At 40.2% G+C, this 16,269-nt stretch overlaps 1 protein-coding gene across 1 annotated transcript; it reads left to right on the plus strand.

Moving 5' to 3' along the window:
* The first annotated feature begins 815 nt into the window (after positions 1-815).
* Positions 816-15,898, plus strand: LOC121135310 (vomeronasal type-2 receptor 116-like). The gene is made up of 4 exons (XM_040733830.1): positions 816-1,658; positions 7,873-8,103; positions 11,826-11,949; positions 14,970-15,898. The coding sequence occupies exons 1-4, from the start codon at positions 825-827 to the stop codon at positions 15,896-15,898; spliced, it is 2,118 nt and encodes a 705-aa protein (XP_040589764.1). The 5' UTR covers positions 816-824.
* The last annotated feature ends 371 nt before the right edge of the window (positions 15,899-16,269 follow it).

Consider the following 16,269-nt stretch of genomic DNA (forward strand, 5'->3'; position numbering starts at 1 on the left):
TTCATGGTCAAAATTTTATAACACTGAGGAGAAAAAGAGAAGACCGTGGAAGAAGAAACTATCTGATACGTTGATTTGTTAGCACATTTAGTATTGTAACAACACAGGGGAACTTGTCAAGGTTTAGCTGAAAATGACATTGAATTCAGGACAATAGTCCTTGTATTAGCTGCAAAGCATTCATCTATAGAGCTTTATACACAGTAAATCCTGTGCCTGTATTTTCAGAATATCAACCAGAAATTACCAGGTTGCTTTTCCTTTGGCTTTAGCCATGCAAGAAATCAACCGGAATCCATACCTTCTACCAAATGTGTCTATAATATTTTCTTTCGTCAATAACAATTGCAATGACAAAAAGGCATTTCGAAATATCATAAATGGTAGTGCAAAAAGACATTTTCTTCGCCTTCACAAAATCTGTGGGGAATATTTAAGATGTCAAGTAGCAATTTCAGGACCAATATCAGCAATATCTATGAGCCTGGCACCATACACGCAGCTCTTCAAAATTCCACAGGTGAGGTTGTTTGGGTGTTAACATCTGGAATCTATCTACAGGGGGGAAGAAGGGGGAGATTGGCTTCACATTCATGTAAATCCATGTAGGAATTCACAATTCATTGTTTGATATATAGATGAGAAGGAGAATTAGCAGTCTAGGGGATTTTCCTTGAATAATTTGTAGAAAAGTGATTTCTGGAGGTCCCTAGTAAGTTTAATATAACTGCAATACTAGGGAAAAATTTCCTTTCTTGTCATTCCAAACTGGTGCTTCTCACACTCCAAGTTTTCCATGGTGATCTGTGACAATTCTCTATCTTATGCTGATCCCTGTGTTTTATGTCCTACAGCTCACCTATGGACCTTTCTACGATATCCTGAGTGATCATGAACAATTTCCATATCTGCATCAGATGGCCCCCAAGGACACAGCTCTGGCCCTGGCCATGGTCTCCGTCATAATTCACTTCAGCTGGAACTGGGTTGGGCTGGCCATCTCAGATGATGACCAGGGTATCCAGTTTCTCGCAGATCTGAGAGGAGAATCTAACGCTAAAAGAGTCTGCTTAGCCTTTGTGATCATGATCCCAGTCGACACATATTTATACATGTCAAGAGCTGAAGTGTATTACAGCCAAATTGTGACATCATCCACAAGCGTTGTTATCATTTATGGTGACAAAGACAGTACTCTAGCTGTGAGCTTTAGAATGTGGGACTCTCTAGGTTTACAGAGAATATGGGTCACCACCTCACAGTGGGATGTCATTACAAGTAAGAGGGACTTCACCCTTGACTCATTCCATGGGACTCTGGGGTTTGCACACCACCATGGTGAGATTTCTGGTTTAAAAAGTTATATTCAGACATTCAAATCTTCTGAATACACAGACAATTTCCTGGCAAGACTGGGGTGGATGTATTTTGACTGTGAAGCCTCAACGTCTAAGTGTAAGTCACTGGAGAACTGCTCATTGAATGCCTCACTGGAATGGTTAATGCTAAATAGTTTTGACATCGTCTTTAGTGATAGCAGTTATGATGTCTACAATGCTGTGTATGCTGTGGCCCATGCCCTCCATGACATGCTTCTTCAGCAAGTAGAAAATCAGCCACTCAACACTGAGAGTCTGCTGGATTCTGACTGCTCACAGGTACTGTATCTTCCAGTTATCAATGTGATATTCTTATTTTTGTTGTTGCTCTCCATGTTTCTTTCATTTGACAACGTTCCCGATATCTTTTTTTAAAATTAGAACCAATGTTGCTTCCCATGTCAATCCCAGCTCCATCTCCCTCCCATCCTCCCCTGCCCCCCCCAATATGATATTCTTTTTCTTTAATTAGAAACAAAGTTGCTTCACTTGTCAATCAGAGGTCCTTCTCCCTTTCCCTCCCCTCCACCCACACCCTCCCAACAACCCCCACCATGATATTCTTTAAGAGTCTCTCAAATGCTCAAACCAAGGATGCTAGGATAATCTTTCCCAGCACAGAGAGAATTCTGGACTTTTATTTTTCTGCCAATTAAGTATATCTAAATGTGCTTAAGCCTTTAAGACAAAGGCAGTGGAGTGTAGATATAATTATTCAATGAATTTCAGTGGTGTTGTTACATATGACCTCAACATCGTCAGACCTATCCCAATATCACAAAAAGAATCAATACTTTTTTCATAAAATCCTTCCAAGATGAGACCTTGAAAGTTTTAAATATAAATTGTCCTTTTTAATTAAGGCATACGTAAGAAAAGTGGTAAATTTTGTACAATGCACCCAATTATTAGCATCTGTTTTAACATTGCCCTTTGTTTTCTTCCTCGTGCAAACTGTTATCTTTTATTATAAATGCTAAAGACCTTGATCTTTTATTTTGTTTTAGGGATATGGTTTCACTGTGTATCTATGGGTTTCCTGAAACATACTATGTAGAGGGTAACCTTGAAATCAGAGTTCTACACACCGCTGCCTCTTGAGTGCTTATGGTTTTAAAAGACTGTGCTTCTACGCCCAGCTTTTCAGATACAGTTTCTCTGTGTAGCTTTGGAGCCTATTCTGGAAATCACTCTGTAGACCAGGCTGGCCTTGAACTCACATCCTCCTACCTCAGCCTCCTGAGTCTTGGGATTAAAGACATGTGTCACCACCTCCTAGCATGACTTTTTTTTTTTATTGTTTTTGTGTGGTGTTCACTTTAGGGCATGTTGGATGCAAGTGTACTCAGCTGACTCAGACATTACCCTTGGCTTGTGGAACCTTAATCTCTTGATTTTCTGAGAGTGATCACACAGGAATTAATGCTGAGACTCAGTTCCATACGTACTTGTGCACTTTTATATATGAGTATGTGTACATCTGATATTCTGTGTCTCTTTGCACCATATGTTTCTGTGTATCTGTGTTGCCTCTGTGAGTGTCCATGTGTTTCAGTGCCTCTGTGTGTGTGTGTGTGTCTGTGTGTGCTTGTGTGTGTGTGTGTGTTCCTGTGCATATATTACTATGTCTTTCCTGTGTGTGTTGCTGGGGATATAAGTAAGCATGTATTTGTCATGTGTACATATGTCTTTGTGAATGTTTCTATCTATGTGTCCTTCTGTGTGTTTTGTGTCTATATGTGCCTATGTGTGTTTCTGTGTCTGAGTGTGCATTTGAATGCATGTGGCTGTCTACATATATGTGTACGATGGTGCGAATATATGTGAATGAGTTGGATGCACTTTGTGTGTGTCTGCGGTGTGTGTGTGTGTGTGTAAGTGCACATTTATGTTTGGTGCTTGTGAATATGTCTTTGATTGTATTTGTTGATTTACTCTGAGAGAACTAAAATGCTAGGAACACAAAGGTTTTATTTATTCACATGTTTTCATTGAATTTTCCCCTTGTGCTACCTATACATTGAGGTTTCTGTCTATCCTGTCCCAACCCACAGCAATGTAGTCTAAAATAAACACACAGAAGCTTGTATTAGTTATAAACGGTTTGGCCTATTTCTCAGGCTTCTTATTGGTTAGCTCTCTCATAATTATTAACCAATTTCTATTAATCTGTGTATCTCCACATGACATTGCCTTACCAGTGATGTTCAGGGTACTTGCTTTCATGAATCTACATGATGTCTCCCTGGAGACTGGCCAACTCCATTCAGTCAGTAGAGGATGAGACTCTTTTTTAATATTTTATTTAAAATAAAATAAGCATGCTACACATGTCAATCACAGCTCCCTCTAATTCCACTCCTCCTCCAACTGCTCCCACAAATGCCCCAACTCCCCACCCAATCCCCACTCCAATCTTCAGGGAGGTTGAGGCGCTTCACCAGGGATCACCAAAGTCTATCATATCATCCAGAGCAGAGGCTAGGCCCTCCCCCAAATGCCCAGGCAGAGACAGCCACGTGGAATGGGCTCCCAATTCCCCCTGGATGCCAGGGATAAATACTGATCGCCCAAGGCCCCAAAGAGTGCCAAGGCCTCCTCACTGATAACCATGTTCAGGGGGGTTGGTTCAGTCCCATGATGAACTATCAGCTATCAGTCTGGGGGTCATGTGCTTCCCCTTTTTCAGGTGATCCATTTCTGTGGGTTTCACCCTCCCAGTCTTGACCCCTTTGCTCATCACTCCTTCCTCTTGGCAATGATATACAGAGTTTAGCTGTGGGTGTCCAGCTCTGCTTCCATCATTCACTCTAGGATGGCATACAAGGTCGTTTTTAATCACATTATGGGGAAAGGGAATTTATTTTTACTTCTTTTTATTTTAAATAGCTTGTTTTACATGTCAATCCCAGTTCCCTCTCCCTCCCCTACTCCTGCACCCCTCTATCATCCCCCCCTAGCCTCCCACCCTATTGCCAATTCCTTCCACATAGGGGATATCTAGAGTCTGTCATTTCACTCAGGGCAGGGTCCAGGCACTCCCCTAAGTTTCCAGGCTGAGAGAGCATCCCTCTTTGTTTTATGGACACACGATGTCTGTTTGTATTCCAGGGATAAACACTGATTCACTGCTCAGGGCCCCATTGGTTGCCCAGGCCTCCTCACTGACTCTCACATTTGGGGGTGTCTGGATCAGTCCCTTGCTGGCCTCCCAGATGTCGGTCTGGGATCCAAGACCTCGCCCCTGTTCAGATCAGCTGTCTCTGCTGGTTTTGCCAGCCCATTCTTTGCCAATTTGCTCATCACTCCTCTCTTTCTATCACTGGGTTCCTACGGTTCAGGTCAGTGTTGAACTGTGGGGGTTTGCCTCTGCTTCCATCAGTCACTGGATGAAGGCTCCAGGAGGGTTATAGACATCAAGTTCATTATCAGGAATGGGCATTTGAGGTGGTCTCTCCACTATTGCTTAGCTTGCCAATTGGTGTTATCCCTTTAGATCACTAGAGGTCACATTGGTGCCTGATCTGTCTTCTAACCTATGATTCCCTCCTCCCAACTCAACCTTCCTGTTGCCCCATGACCTACTCTCTCTGCCTCTTCTCCCCCTCTCTTCTTCCCAGCTCCCACTCCCCCCCACACCTGGCCATGTTCCCAATCTGTTCAGAGGATCTTGCCTCATTCCTCTTCTCTTGGATACCATGCATATCGCTTTGGCTCTTTCCTGTTTCCCAGACTTTCTGCCAGTGGAAGTGCAGACTGGCACTATCCTGATCCATGTCTAGAATCCATATATGAGTGAGTACATACCGTGTTTGTCTTTTTGTGACTGGGTTACATCACGCAGGATGGTTTCTTCCAGTGGTATCCATTTACCTGCGAATTTCAAGATTCCATTGTTTTTTTTTTTTTTGATGAGTAATACTCCATTGTGTAAACGTACCACATTTTCTCTATCCACTGTTCAGTTGAGGGGCATCTAGGTTTCTTCCAGTTTCTGGCTATTACAAATAATGCTGCTATGAACATAGTGGAGCAGATGTCCTTGTTGTATGAATTTGCCTCTTTTGGATATATGCCTAAGAGTAGAAGTGCTGGATCTTGTGGTAGATTGATTCCAATTTTCCTGAGGAATCTCCATACTGATTTCCAAAGTGGCTGTACGAGTTGGCACTCCCACCAACAGTGGAGGAGTGTTCCCCTCTCTCCACATCCTCTTCAGCATAAATTGTTTGGGATGTTTTTTATTTTAGCCATTCTGACGGGAGTAAGATGATATCTCCAATTTGTTTTGATTTTCATTTCGCTAATGGCTAAAGATGTTGAGCACTTTCTTAGTTGTCTCTTGGACATTATAGCCTCCTCTATTGAGAATTCTCTATTTAGTTCTGTACCCCACTTTTTAATTGGATCCTTTGGTGTTTTGGAGACTTGCTTCTTGAGTTCTTTGTAAATTTTGGAGATTAGCCCTCTGTCAGATGTGGGGTTAGTGAATATCTTTTCCCATTCTGTGGACTGCCTTTTTGTCTTGTTGACGGTGTCCTTTGCCTTACAGAAGCTTTATAGTTTCGGGAGGTCCCATTTGTTAATTGTCCATCTCATTGTCTGTGCCACTGGTGTTATGTTCAGGAAGCGGTCTCCTGTAACAACGAATTGAAGAGCATTTCCCACTTTATCTTCTAAGAGTTTCAGTGTGGTTGGATTTATGTTGAGATCTTTGTTCCATTTGGACTTAAGTTTTGTACAAGGTGGCAAACAAGGATCTATCTGCAGTCTTCTGCATACCAATACCCAGTTATGCCAGCACCATTTGAGAAGATGCTTTCTTTTTGCCATTGTATAGATTTACCTTCTTTGTCAAATATCAAGTGTTCATAGGTGTATGGGTTAAAATCAGGGTTTTCAATTCAGTTCCATTGGTCTACCTACCTATTTTTGTGCCAACACCAAGCTGTTTTCAAGACTATAACTCTATAATAGAGCTTGAAGTCAGGTATGGTGATGACACCTGAAGTTCCTTTATTGTATAGGGTTGTTTTGGTTATCCTGGGCCTTTTGTTTTTCCATATAAAGTTGATTATTGTTCTTTCCAGGTTTGTGAAGAACTGTGCAGGAATTTTGATAGGGATTGCATTGAATCTGTAGACTGCTTTTGGCAAGATTGACATTTTTATTATGTTGATCCTACCATTCCAAGAGCATGGGAGATCTTTCCATTTTCTGGAATCCTCTTTGATTTCTCTCTTTAAAGACTCAAAGTTCTTGATATACAGATCTTTCAATTCCTTGTTTGACATTATCCCCTGATATTTGATGCTGTTTATGGCTATTGTAAAGTGTGATGTTTCTCTGATTTCTTTCTCAGTCACTTCATCATCTGTATATAATAGGGCCACTGATTTTTTTACAAGTTAACCTTGTATCCTGCCACTTTGCTGAAGGTGTTTATCAGCTCTAGGAGTTCCCTTGCGGAGCTTTTCGGGTCACTTATGTAAACTATCATATCATCTGTAAATAGTGAAAACTCAAACATCCTGCTCCCCCATGTCCTCCTCTTCCCGTCTCTTCAACCCCTCTCTTTCTCCCAGATCACTCTATCCTCCCCACTCAAGAACTTTGCCCTCAATCCCCTCAGGAGATTCTGTCCCACTCCCCTCCTTAGGGGTACCCTTCATATCTCACTTAGGGTCGATCCTGTTTCCCAGATTATCTGAGAGTTATCTCTTTCTTTTTTAATTAAAGCTCATAGATATCTCTTTTGGCTGTAGAAATGAAGATAACCACATGATCATTTCACTTCATGCTGAAAAAGCCTTTGACAAAATCCAACACACCTTCATGATAAAGGTCCTTGAGATATCAGGAATAACAGGAACACACATGAACACAATAAAAGCAATATACAGTAAACCAACAGCTAACAACAAACTAAATGGAGAGAAACTCAACACAATTCCTCTAAAATCAGGAACAAGAAAAGTCTCTCCACTCTCTCCATATCTCCTCAATATTGTACATGAAGTTCTAGCTAGAGCAGTAAGACAACAAATGAAAATCAAGGGGATACAAATTGGAAGAAGAGGAAGTCAAAGTTTGACTGATTGCAGATGATATGATAGTTTACATAAGTGACGCAGAAAAACTCTACACGGGAGCAAGAGACTCTTAATCAAAAAGCCTTAGAGAGAATAAGGAGCAAGCCAAAGTCACAGCTTAACTCCTTAGAGACTCAGCAGACAAGAGAGAGTCCTTCATTCTCCCTGCTTATATCTGGTTTCCATCCAGTTATCTCACTTCCAGTCTGTCTATACAGATCCACAGAACTCTATGGATAGTTAGTGGCAAGCTCTATTCTCGATTCCTCAGACAGGCTTTATTTGTACAGGCAAGATATCACCACAGCCACCTTCAATGAAGTTATATCAAGACGAAATCAGAGCAGATGATATGACTTAAAGTAAGAGCTTATACATTAGAGAATTTGCCTATATTTCAGCTTCGCCAATTTTTGAAGAAAACTCACTTCATTAACCCAGTTGGAGATGCTATACATATGAATCAGAAAGAAAAACTGCAGGCAGAATATGACATTTACCTTATCCGGAGTTTCCCCCACGGTGTTGGACTTAAGGTGAAAGTAGGAGAGTTTAACCCTACTCATTTTCCACATGGTCATCAGCTCCATTTATCTGAAGACATCATAGAGTGGGCCACGGGGAGCAGACAGGTGGGTCTGATGTAACTACACTGATGCATACTACACAGCAATAATCTCTGCCATATGGGATCATTTGGGTTTGCATGTTACTTAGTGAAATTAGATCATTGGTTATGTAAACACTCAGTTTTAGCCTTCTATACAATGTTTCTTCTCTCACTTTTTAAAAATATGATAGTTTATTAATTATCTGAAAATCTAAGATGTGCATGTGATGTACTTTTATCATATAGGAAACGCTCTGATTTGTAAACAAAAACAGAACTAGATGGTTTTGGTATTATTTCCAGGAAAGTTTTCAATATTTTCTTGATACCACTCTGATTTCTACCCTGTAGAGTATAATCTTTTCCTTGCCAGCTGCTTTGGTCCCCCCCCCGCCCGCTGCCCGGGCACTGCCACATTGCAATTGCCAAATAACACACATGACGCTATATTAATTATGAAGCTGTTGGCTGTTTGCTTGTTTCTTACTGGCTATCTCTGACTTAAGTATTTAACTCATAATTGTTAATCTAAGTATTTCTCTTACCGGAGAAAAGGGTCCATACCTCTTACCCCTATGGCGGCTACTTCACGGCTGACTCTGCCTCTTCCCCAGAATCCTCCTTAACTCCTAGTCCCACCTATCTTACTTCCCTATTAGCCAACACTGCTTTATTGATATATACACAGGACTTCCCCATCACTACCCATTGCTTTTCTTCTCTGCCATTGAACCTCTAAGCCAGATACTGACAAGACTGAAGCTAACAGTGAGGAAAGTCTTGGAACAAAGAACAAATATGCAAGTCATGAATTTATATTATATAATTTTATTTAATCACTTGAACAAGAAGGTCCTAACTTGACAATATCACTAAAACTACATAACATTTTCATGGTCCACATCAGATATTTCGTTATTTATAACCTGTGTTTTTAGACATCCTATTTACATGGATATTTTGCCTGTATATATCAGTTCCATATAAGTATAAGGTGGCTGAGGATTCCAGGAGCTGAAGAAAACTTTAGCCTAAGCATAGAAGTGGTTCATTGGATGGCAAGTGCTGATGTTTGCTGAGTCACCTCTCCAGCACTGAATCATAACTTCTAAAGGAATTTCTCACCAGAAGAACATAACTTTGTACCTTAATTCTTGCATAACTCCTTAAGACAAACAAGCCACAAACAAACAAAGATTCATCTTGTTTACAAGACGGGTACTCATAGTCATAAAAATTTGACTTTGAGGAAATCTGTGCATAAAATAATCATTATGTGTCCCTAGTGTATTATAGGTATCGATTCTGATGTCTCTGGTTTTATAGTATCAGAACTACATTGCCTACTACAGTGTTGTACTTTGACTTTGAAAGACATTAACTTCAGGAAAGTCTGCAGGTGTAATCTGAGCTGAATCTCAGGTTTTTCAGATAGAGTGAAATCAATATTAATTGATTAATATTCTAGAAAATTATGCTAAGGGAGGAGAATAAGTGGACTAAAGGTTTAGTTACTGAGCTATACCACTATGTCAGAGGAGTGCAATGAAATCATCAGCCTGCTTCTACCAGGCCTAACTTGAATATTAAAGACATCAAAAGGATAAGGAGGACTAAATATAACCTAAAATGAGTCCCACTTCAGATATACAAATCACAATGCAGAACCAAAAGATACTTGAAAACACTGAGGCAGCATGACTCCAAATGATATAGGCATAGGCTAGAGTGACAGCAAATTCAAACTAACACTTCAAAAATAATTGCATGCATGTTCCAGAAAAATCAAACAGCACACAAATTACCTCTAAATCAACTAAACGAGTTCTCAAACACTTGCACCCAATGAGTAATTGAGTGAGGATGTGACAGAAATTCAATAAAGGTTCAATAACAATGAAGAATTCATACTGATATTTTGAAAATGAAAGACAACAATTTGAATAACATTCTGGATAAATTGTATTAATAAGAGAATATCTCAAGTAGAAGACAGACTCTCAGGACTGGAAACAAACTATGACAAAGATAGAACAATAAGCAAGGATGAAAGAAACATAAGAGACTAAGGAGACATCACTAAAAGACGAACTTAACACAGCACCAACACAAGAGCAGAAGGACAACATGGGACAGGCACCAAACTATTTCTAATAACATTATAAGAGGTAGTCAGAATGGCACACAGACAGGTTCAGAAAAGAATATGCCATCCTCTTTTTGCCTCTGGGCTTTTACTTTGCCCTGTTTCTGTAAACCTTTCATTGCTTCTTACTCCATGGCTGTTGGTGTACAGCTCTGTGGCCGCCCCCCTGGTGTCTTCTTTCCTGCTTCTCTACTTCACGGTCTTTATGTTCTTTCCTATCCTCTCTCCTCTTATTTATTCTCACAGCATGCCAGTTTAATCTATTCTCTCTTGTGCCTTGCTATTGGCCTTTCAGCTCTTTATTAGACCAATCAGGTGTTTTAGACAAGCAAAGTAACACAGCTTCACAGAGTTACAAATGCAACATAAAAGAATGTACCACATCTTTGCATCATAAGACAAATGTTCCACAACATGAACAAATGTAACACATCTTCAACTAATATTCCACAACAGGACACAGACAAGGAAATGGGTTTTTTAAAAAACAAACAATAATTTGTTGATTAAAAGGAACACACTGCCTTAATGAACAAGAACAGACTTTCAACATTGAAGGTATCAGAAAGAAAATTGTAGGCCAATCTATGAACTTTTTTGGAAAACTTTCCCCAGTACTGGCAAACAGATCTCAACATCACATCTCAAAGGCCAAATCAATACCCAGAAGGACTTTATTATAGGGATGAAAGGATGCTTCAACATATACAAATCAATCAAATATATTGTGTCACATAAAAAAAACCATACAACAGAATTAAAAGAGCCCCTAAAAAAGATACAGAAAAGATCTTTAGTAATGTCAGGCATCCTTTCATAGAAAAACAACAAATAAACAAGAATACAGGAAAAAAGCAAGAAGAAACGTATTTTGACAAAAAAGTTTGTATAAGACAAAACATCGGGGACTGGAGAAATGGGTCGGCAGTTAGAAGTACCTACTGCTATTCCAGAGGTCCAAAGTTCAATTCCCAGCACCAGATGGTGGCTCATAGCCATCTCTAATGAAATCTGATGCCCTGTTCTGGTATAAAGTTGTACATGCAGACAGAGAACTCACACGCATAAAATAAATAAATCTTTTTAAAAAGCACACACACAAAGCATAGAGGCCATTGGACTACCTGGTGAGGAAACCCAGCATTTGCATTAAATGCAGAATGGGACCAGCCATGGTGGTCCATCCCAGAATCAATAAGCAATCAAGCAAATATTTCAGAAAGGTGATCAGAAATCAGTTAAATAGAGACAATTTCTCAATTATGATTCACATTTTCTCTTGTGACTCTGCTTTGTGTCAAGCTGAGAAAACCTGACTGGCAAATGGGTTGGTGGGGTATACAGTTCAGTCATTACAGTGCTCACACGATGTGTACTGCTAGGTCTTCTTGAATTTTTAATAGTATGGAATCACCTCAACTTAGCATCAACTTGTTCTAATATACTCATGTTTGGCCTTGTACAATGTACAGAATGAAATGTGATCACTCAGATCACATGTAGAAAGTAGACTTCTTAACTACTCAACATGATGAGATGCTGTAACTGCTAAATGAGTCTGCAAACTTCTGACCTAGCATATGTCTGATTTTCCTCAGGTACCCTCCTCTGTGTGCAGTGTTGATTGTCATCCTGGATTCAGAAAATTCCATCAGAAGGAAATGGCTGTCTGCTGTTTTGATTGTGTCCCCTGCCCAGAAAATGAGATTTCAAACGAGACAGGTGAAGTATCTCCTGTGGGGAGAAATCCTCCAGATTGATTTCTTCTCCTATCCACACTGCAACATTGAAGGGGCCTGGAAGGAAGTGGCACTGTTGTGCAGTGTTTACCAGAGAAGATTGCTCAGACATAGGTTTTTTCTAACTAATATATATATTAGGCAGCTGGCAAATACAATGTGCATTCAGGATCCCAAGATAGCACTGAGACTTTCTCAGAATGAGCATTTAAGCACAAGAACGATGTTCTGGGTTGACTTATTTCAGTTAATAAGAGCATTTACCTGGAAGCAGCCCTACAGAAGCTAAAAGTCAAGATTAATACATTTTGAGACTTTTCCAGATCTACAATAACTGTGGTGGACTAGGCCTTTGTTTTAGTTTTGCAGGTAGTAATGACTATGTGCTGACCTTTCCAGTCTGAATGGTACATCTAACATGTAATTAGTTGAGCTGGGGTCTGGGGACATACTAGTTTCTGTTTCCCTGTTAGCGCTATCTATTCCTTTCCTAATTGTGTCTTTATAAGAATATGATTAATAACAACGTCGTTATAAATAACAATCTGTTCCTTGACATACATCTTGAACTCCGTGAAAATGCATTGCAGGTAGTATTTTCTTAAAAAATTGCTTAGAAAAATCAAAACAACCCTATGAGGGAACTGTACAATGTATCTATCCCAATGATGATATCCCTCTAAGGGTACATGTGGACTACATTGTAGTCAGAATATTTTAAATATTTGGTTATTCATTTATTCTTCTTGAATGTGTGTATGTCTTTCAGTGTGAGTTTGTGTAAACCATATACATGTAGAAGATTGTGGAGGCCAAAAATAGTGCATGCAAGCCCTAGAACTTGACTTATAGACAGGTATAAGGTTCCATGTGGATGCTGAGTCCACAACCTTGTTTTCTGCAATATCTATAAGCACTATTAACTGTTGAGCCATCTCACCTGCCACTGAGCTCATGAATCCTACAGATTTTCATCCTATCTCTGCTCATAAGCATTGCTGACAAAGACAGACATTGAGTCATCATGTGTTGGGAGGGGAAATAAGTATCGTGCGGGGATGCCAATGCTGTCCATACAGCAGTTGATGAATGAGCAGTATTTTGTGTTATCACTTTTCTTACAAAGAGCAGGAAAGACAACATGAAGATGTCAGTTCAGGGTGTACCATAAGGCTGCAGTAAGAGTGTGCAACAGAGCCTGTGGGATGAAGCAAGAGCTGTTACATGCATGAGGGAGAGGTTCCCAAAGACTATGGATACTAATGTCATTGTAAGATACCAGGTGACTAAAGAGTAGAAATTGTGGGTAAGATTATGAGGAAACACCTAAATGTGAGGCAGCGCTACAGCATGCAATTACCAGTGCTCCTGTTTATGAGGTCAGTATGATTGCATATAAAAAAGTGGGGATCAGTGCGGACACATGTTGTAGAGAAAGGTGTCCTACTGTAGTGACATCTTGTTGCACCAATAGACTTGAGGTAATGGCCTTAGGGCTTGGCTTTGACATGAAGAAGTGACTCTTATAAGGATGAGGAGGGGCTCACTCAGGCTCTCTTGGGTGGTGTTTGGATCATCCTGCATGGAGATGCTGTACCTCCAGGGACAGAAGACTGTGGCAGTTATTTACCATCATTGTGTGAGTGCTCCCCAAATGTATATCTGTTATTCTCTATTTGGGTGTTCCCAGGTTTCCTTTAACCTACCACCATCCTACTAAAGACTTTCGTACACAGTAGCAGTGAACAATGCCACAATACTATAAACAGAATAGTTTTGTAGTGAAAGGAATAGCCACAGTTACTCAAATGATGTGATGCACACAATATTTACAGTCAACTAGTTATTGATTGGGAATGGCCAAATAAAAAGTTGAAGACAGAATCATTTTTCACTTTCATTGGCAGTCATTGCCTATGAAGACAAGAACATTAAGAAAAGACATTTAGAGTCACTGAATAGAGTTAACAGGGAAATTTTTTGCCATTAAAGTTAATGACCTGAGTTCATTTGAGTTATTGACCTGAGTTCCCACTGGAGTTGGCTCCTACATGATGCATTCTCCACTATTTGCATTCTACACACACATGCACATACATGACTCAACAGATTGTAGTAAAATAGTTTTAAGAGAAAATAATTATATAGGGCATTTATAATAAACAACACAAGCAAAGAACAAATATTTAGGCTTACTAATATTTTAATAAGATGTATGTAGAACGTAGTAATTGTATACAGGGCCAGGTCCATTTGAAGGCCACCACAGCCAATCAATACACTTTGTACAGGAGTTACAGTTGGTAGTGTGTCAATTGGTATGCATGGGTAGGGGGAACTGGACTTACATCATTGCTCTCCATGATCATCCACAACATAGCACAGTTGCAATTATATTTCCTATGCTTAAGGTGGTGGAAATTACAACTTATTAATGGGACGTTAATTGCCCAAATCAAATAATCTGTGTTACAATATAGGGTAACCCTATGAGGACACAAAAATGGGTATCGTATTTCTTTGTTTTACAATTTCCTATACCCTCCCTTTCTCTCCATACTATTTCCCACACATCCACCTAAAACTCATGAGCTCCTTTTATTTTTATATATTCAGATATGCCTTTTCATTTACTACTTTCACATATGCACGTGCAAGTTCACACACACAATAGATTCGTGTGTTTGGTGATGACCATGTGGGAATTTTAAAAAGGCTATAAGTGGTCTCATTCCTGGAGAAGATCAAGTCCACATCTCTTATGAGAGCATCAATTCTAATTCAGGCAGGGAGATTAATGTTATAGTGAATCCGTAGGACCTGTGTTTGTCCTTGAAGAAGGCAGTCATTGTGAAACAGAAGCATTACTGTTCAAAAAAGCCTCAGTTATATCTTGAGTGATAAGAAACAAGGATGTTGCAAAGCTTCCACCTTTCATTGTCAATGGCCTGTCAATAAGAAATGCTGAAGATGCAGTAAAAATACTTTTGTTTTCTGTACTAGGTGTGGATCAGTGTCTGAAGTGTCCAGAGGACCAATATGCCAACTCAGAGCACAACCAGTGCATTCAGAAAGACATGATCTATCTGGCCTTTGATGACCCCTTGGGGATGGCTCTGTCCTGCATGGCCTTGTGTTTCTCTGTATTCACAGCCCTGGTTCTTGGGATCTTTGTGAAGCACCATGACACTCCCGTTGTGAAGGCCAATAACCTCACTCTCAGCTACATCCTGCTCGTCTCCCTCGTCTTCTGTTTCCTCTGTTCCTTGCTCTTCATTGGCCGTCCCAACTCAGTCACCTGTGTCCTGCAGCAAACAACGTATGCAGTTGTGTTCACTGTGGCTGTTTCCACTGTGTTGGCCAAAACAGTGACTGTGGTATTGGCTTTCAAAGTCACTGCTCCTGGAAGAAGGATGAGGTGGATCCTGGTATCAGGGGCTCCTAACTACATCATTCCCTTCTGCACCATCATCCAAATTATTGTCTGTGCAATCTGGCTGGGAGCTTCTCCTCCCTCTGTTGACACTGATGCACATTCTGAACACGGTCACATCATCATTGTGTGCAACAAGGGCTCAGGTACTGCCTTCTACTGTGTCCTAGGTTACCTGGGTTCCCTGGCCCTGGCGAGCTTCATTCTGGCTTTCTTGGCCAGGAATCTCCCTGACACATTCAATGAGGCCAAGTTGCTGACTTTCAGCATGCTCTTGTTCTGCAGTGTCTGGGTCACCTTTCTCCCTGTCTACCACAGCACCAAGGGCAAGGTCATGGTGGCTGTGGAGGTCTTCTCCATCTTGGCCTCCAGTGCAGGCTTGCTGGGATGCATCTTTGTCCCCAAGTGCTACATAATTTTGTTAAGACCAGAGAGAAATTCCCTTCAAAAGTTAAGGGAAAAAAATCATCCTGAAAATCATTATATAAATTGTAACTGACCAATGTAATGTTGGTACTGAACCACCTACTAGAATGCAGTGCAAGATTTCTATCCAGGAGGTAATCACTCTTGCAGTTACTTCGATTGATATTTTTAAAAATCAGTATCATGTGTACTACTTTTCTCTGCATTGTCCCCAATAATCTTCCACTGAGGCACTTATTTAACAAGATTTTGATATTGGACACTAATGCAGTGTGGAAATATTCTTTTCTTCTCTTATATACAAAAGTTTGACTGCATATATGTCTGTATGAGGGTGTTGGATCCCGTGGAACTAAAGTTAGATAGTGACAATAACTGCAGAGTCATCTCTTAAGCCCCTATTTAGATTTTCATGTGAGATCTTGGGGATGAAAGAGGAAGTAA

This window comes from Mesocricetus auratus, unplaced genomic scaffold (assembly GCF_017639785.1).
Source record: "Mesocricetus auratus isolate SY011 unplaced genomic scaffold, BCM_Maur_2.0 Super-Scaffold_100037, whole genome shotgun sequence".
In the NCBI taxonomy this organism is placed as follows: domain Eukaryota; kingdom Metazoa; phylum Chordata; class Mammalia; order Rodentia; family Cricetidae; genus Mesocricetus; species Mesocricetus auratus.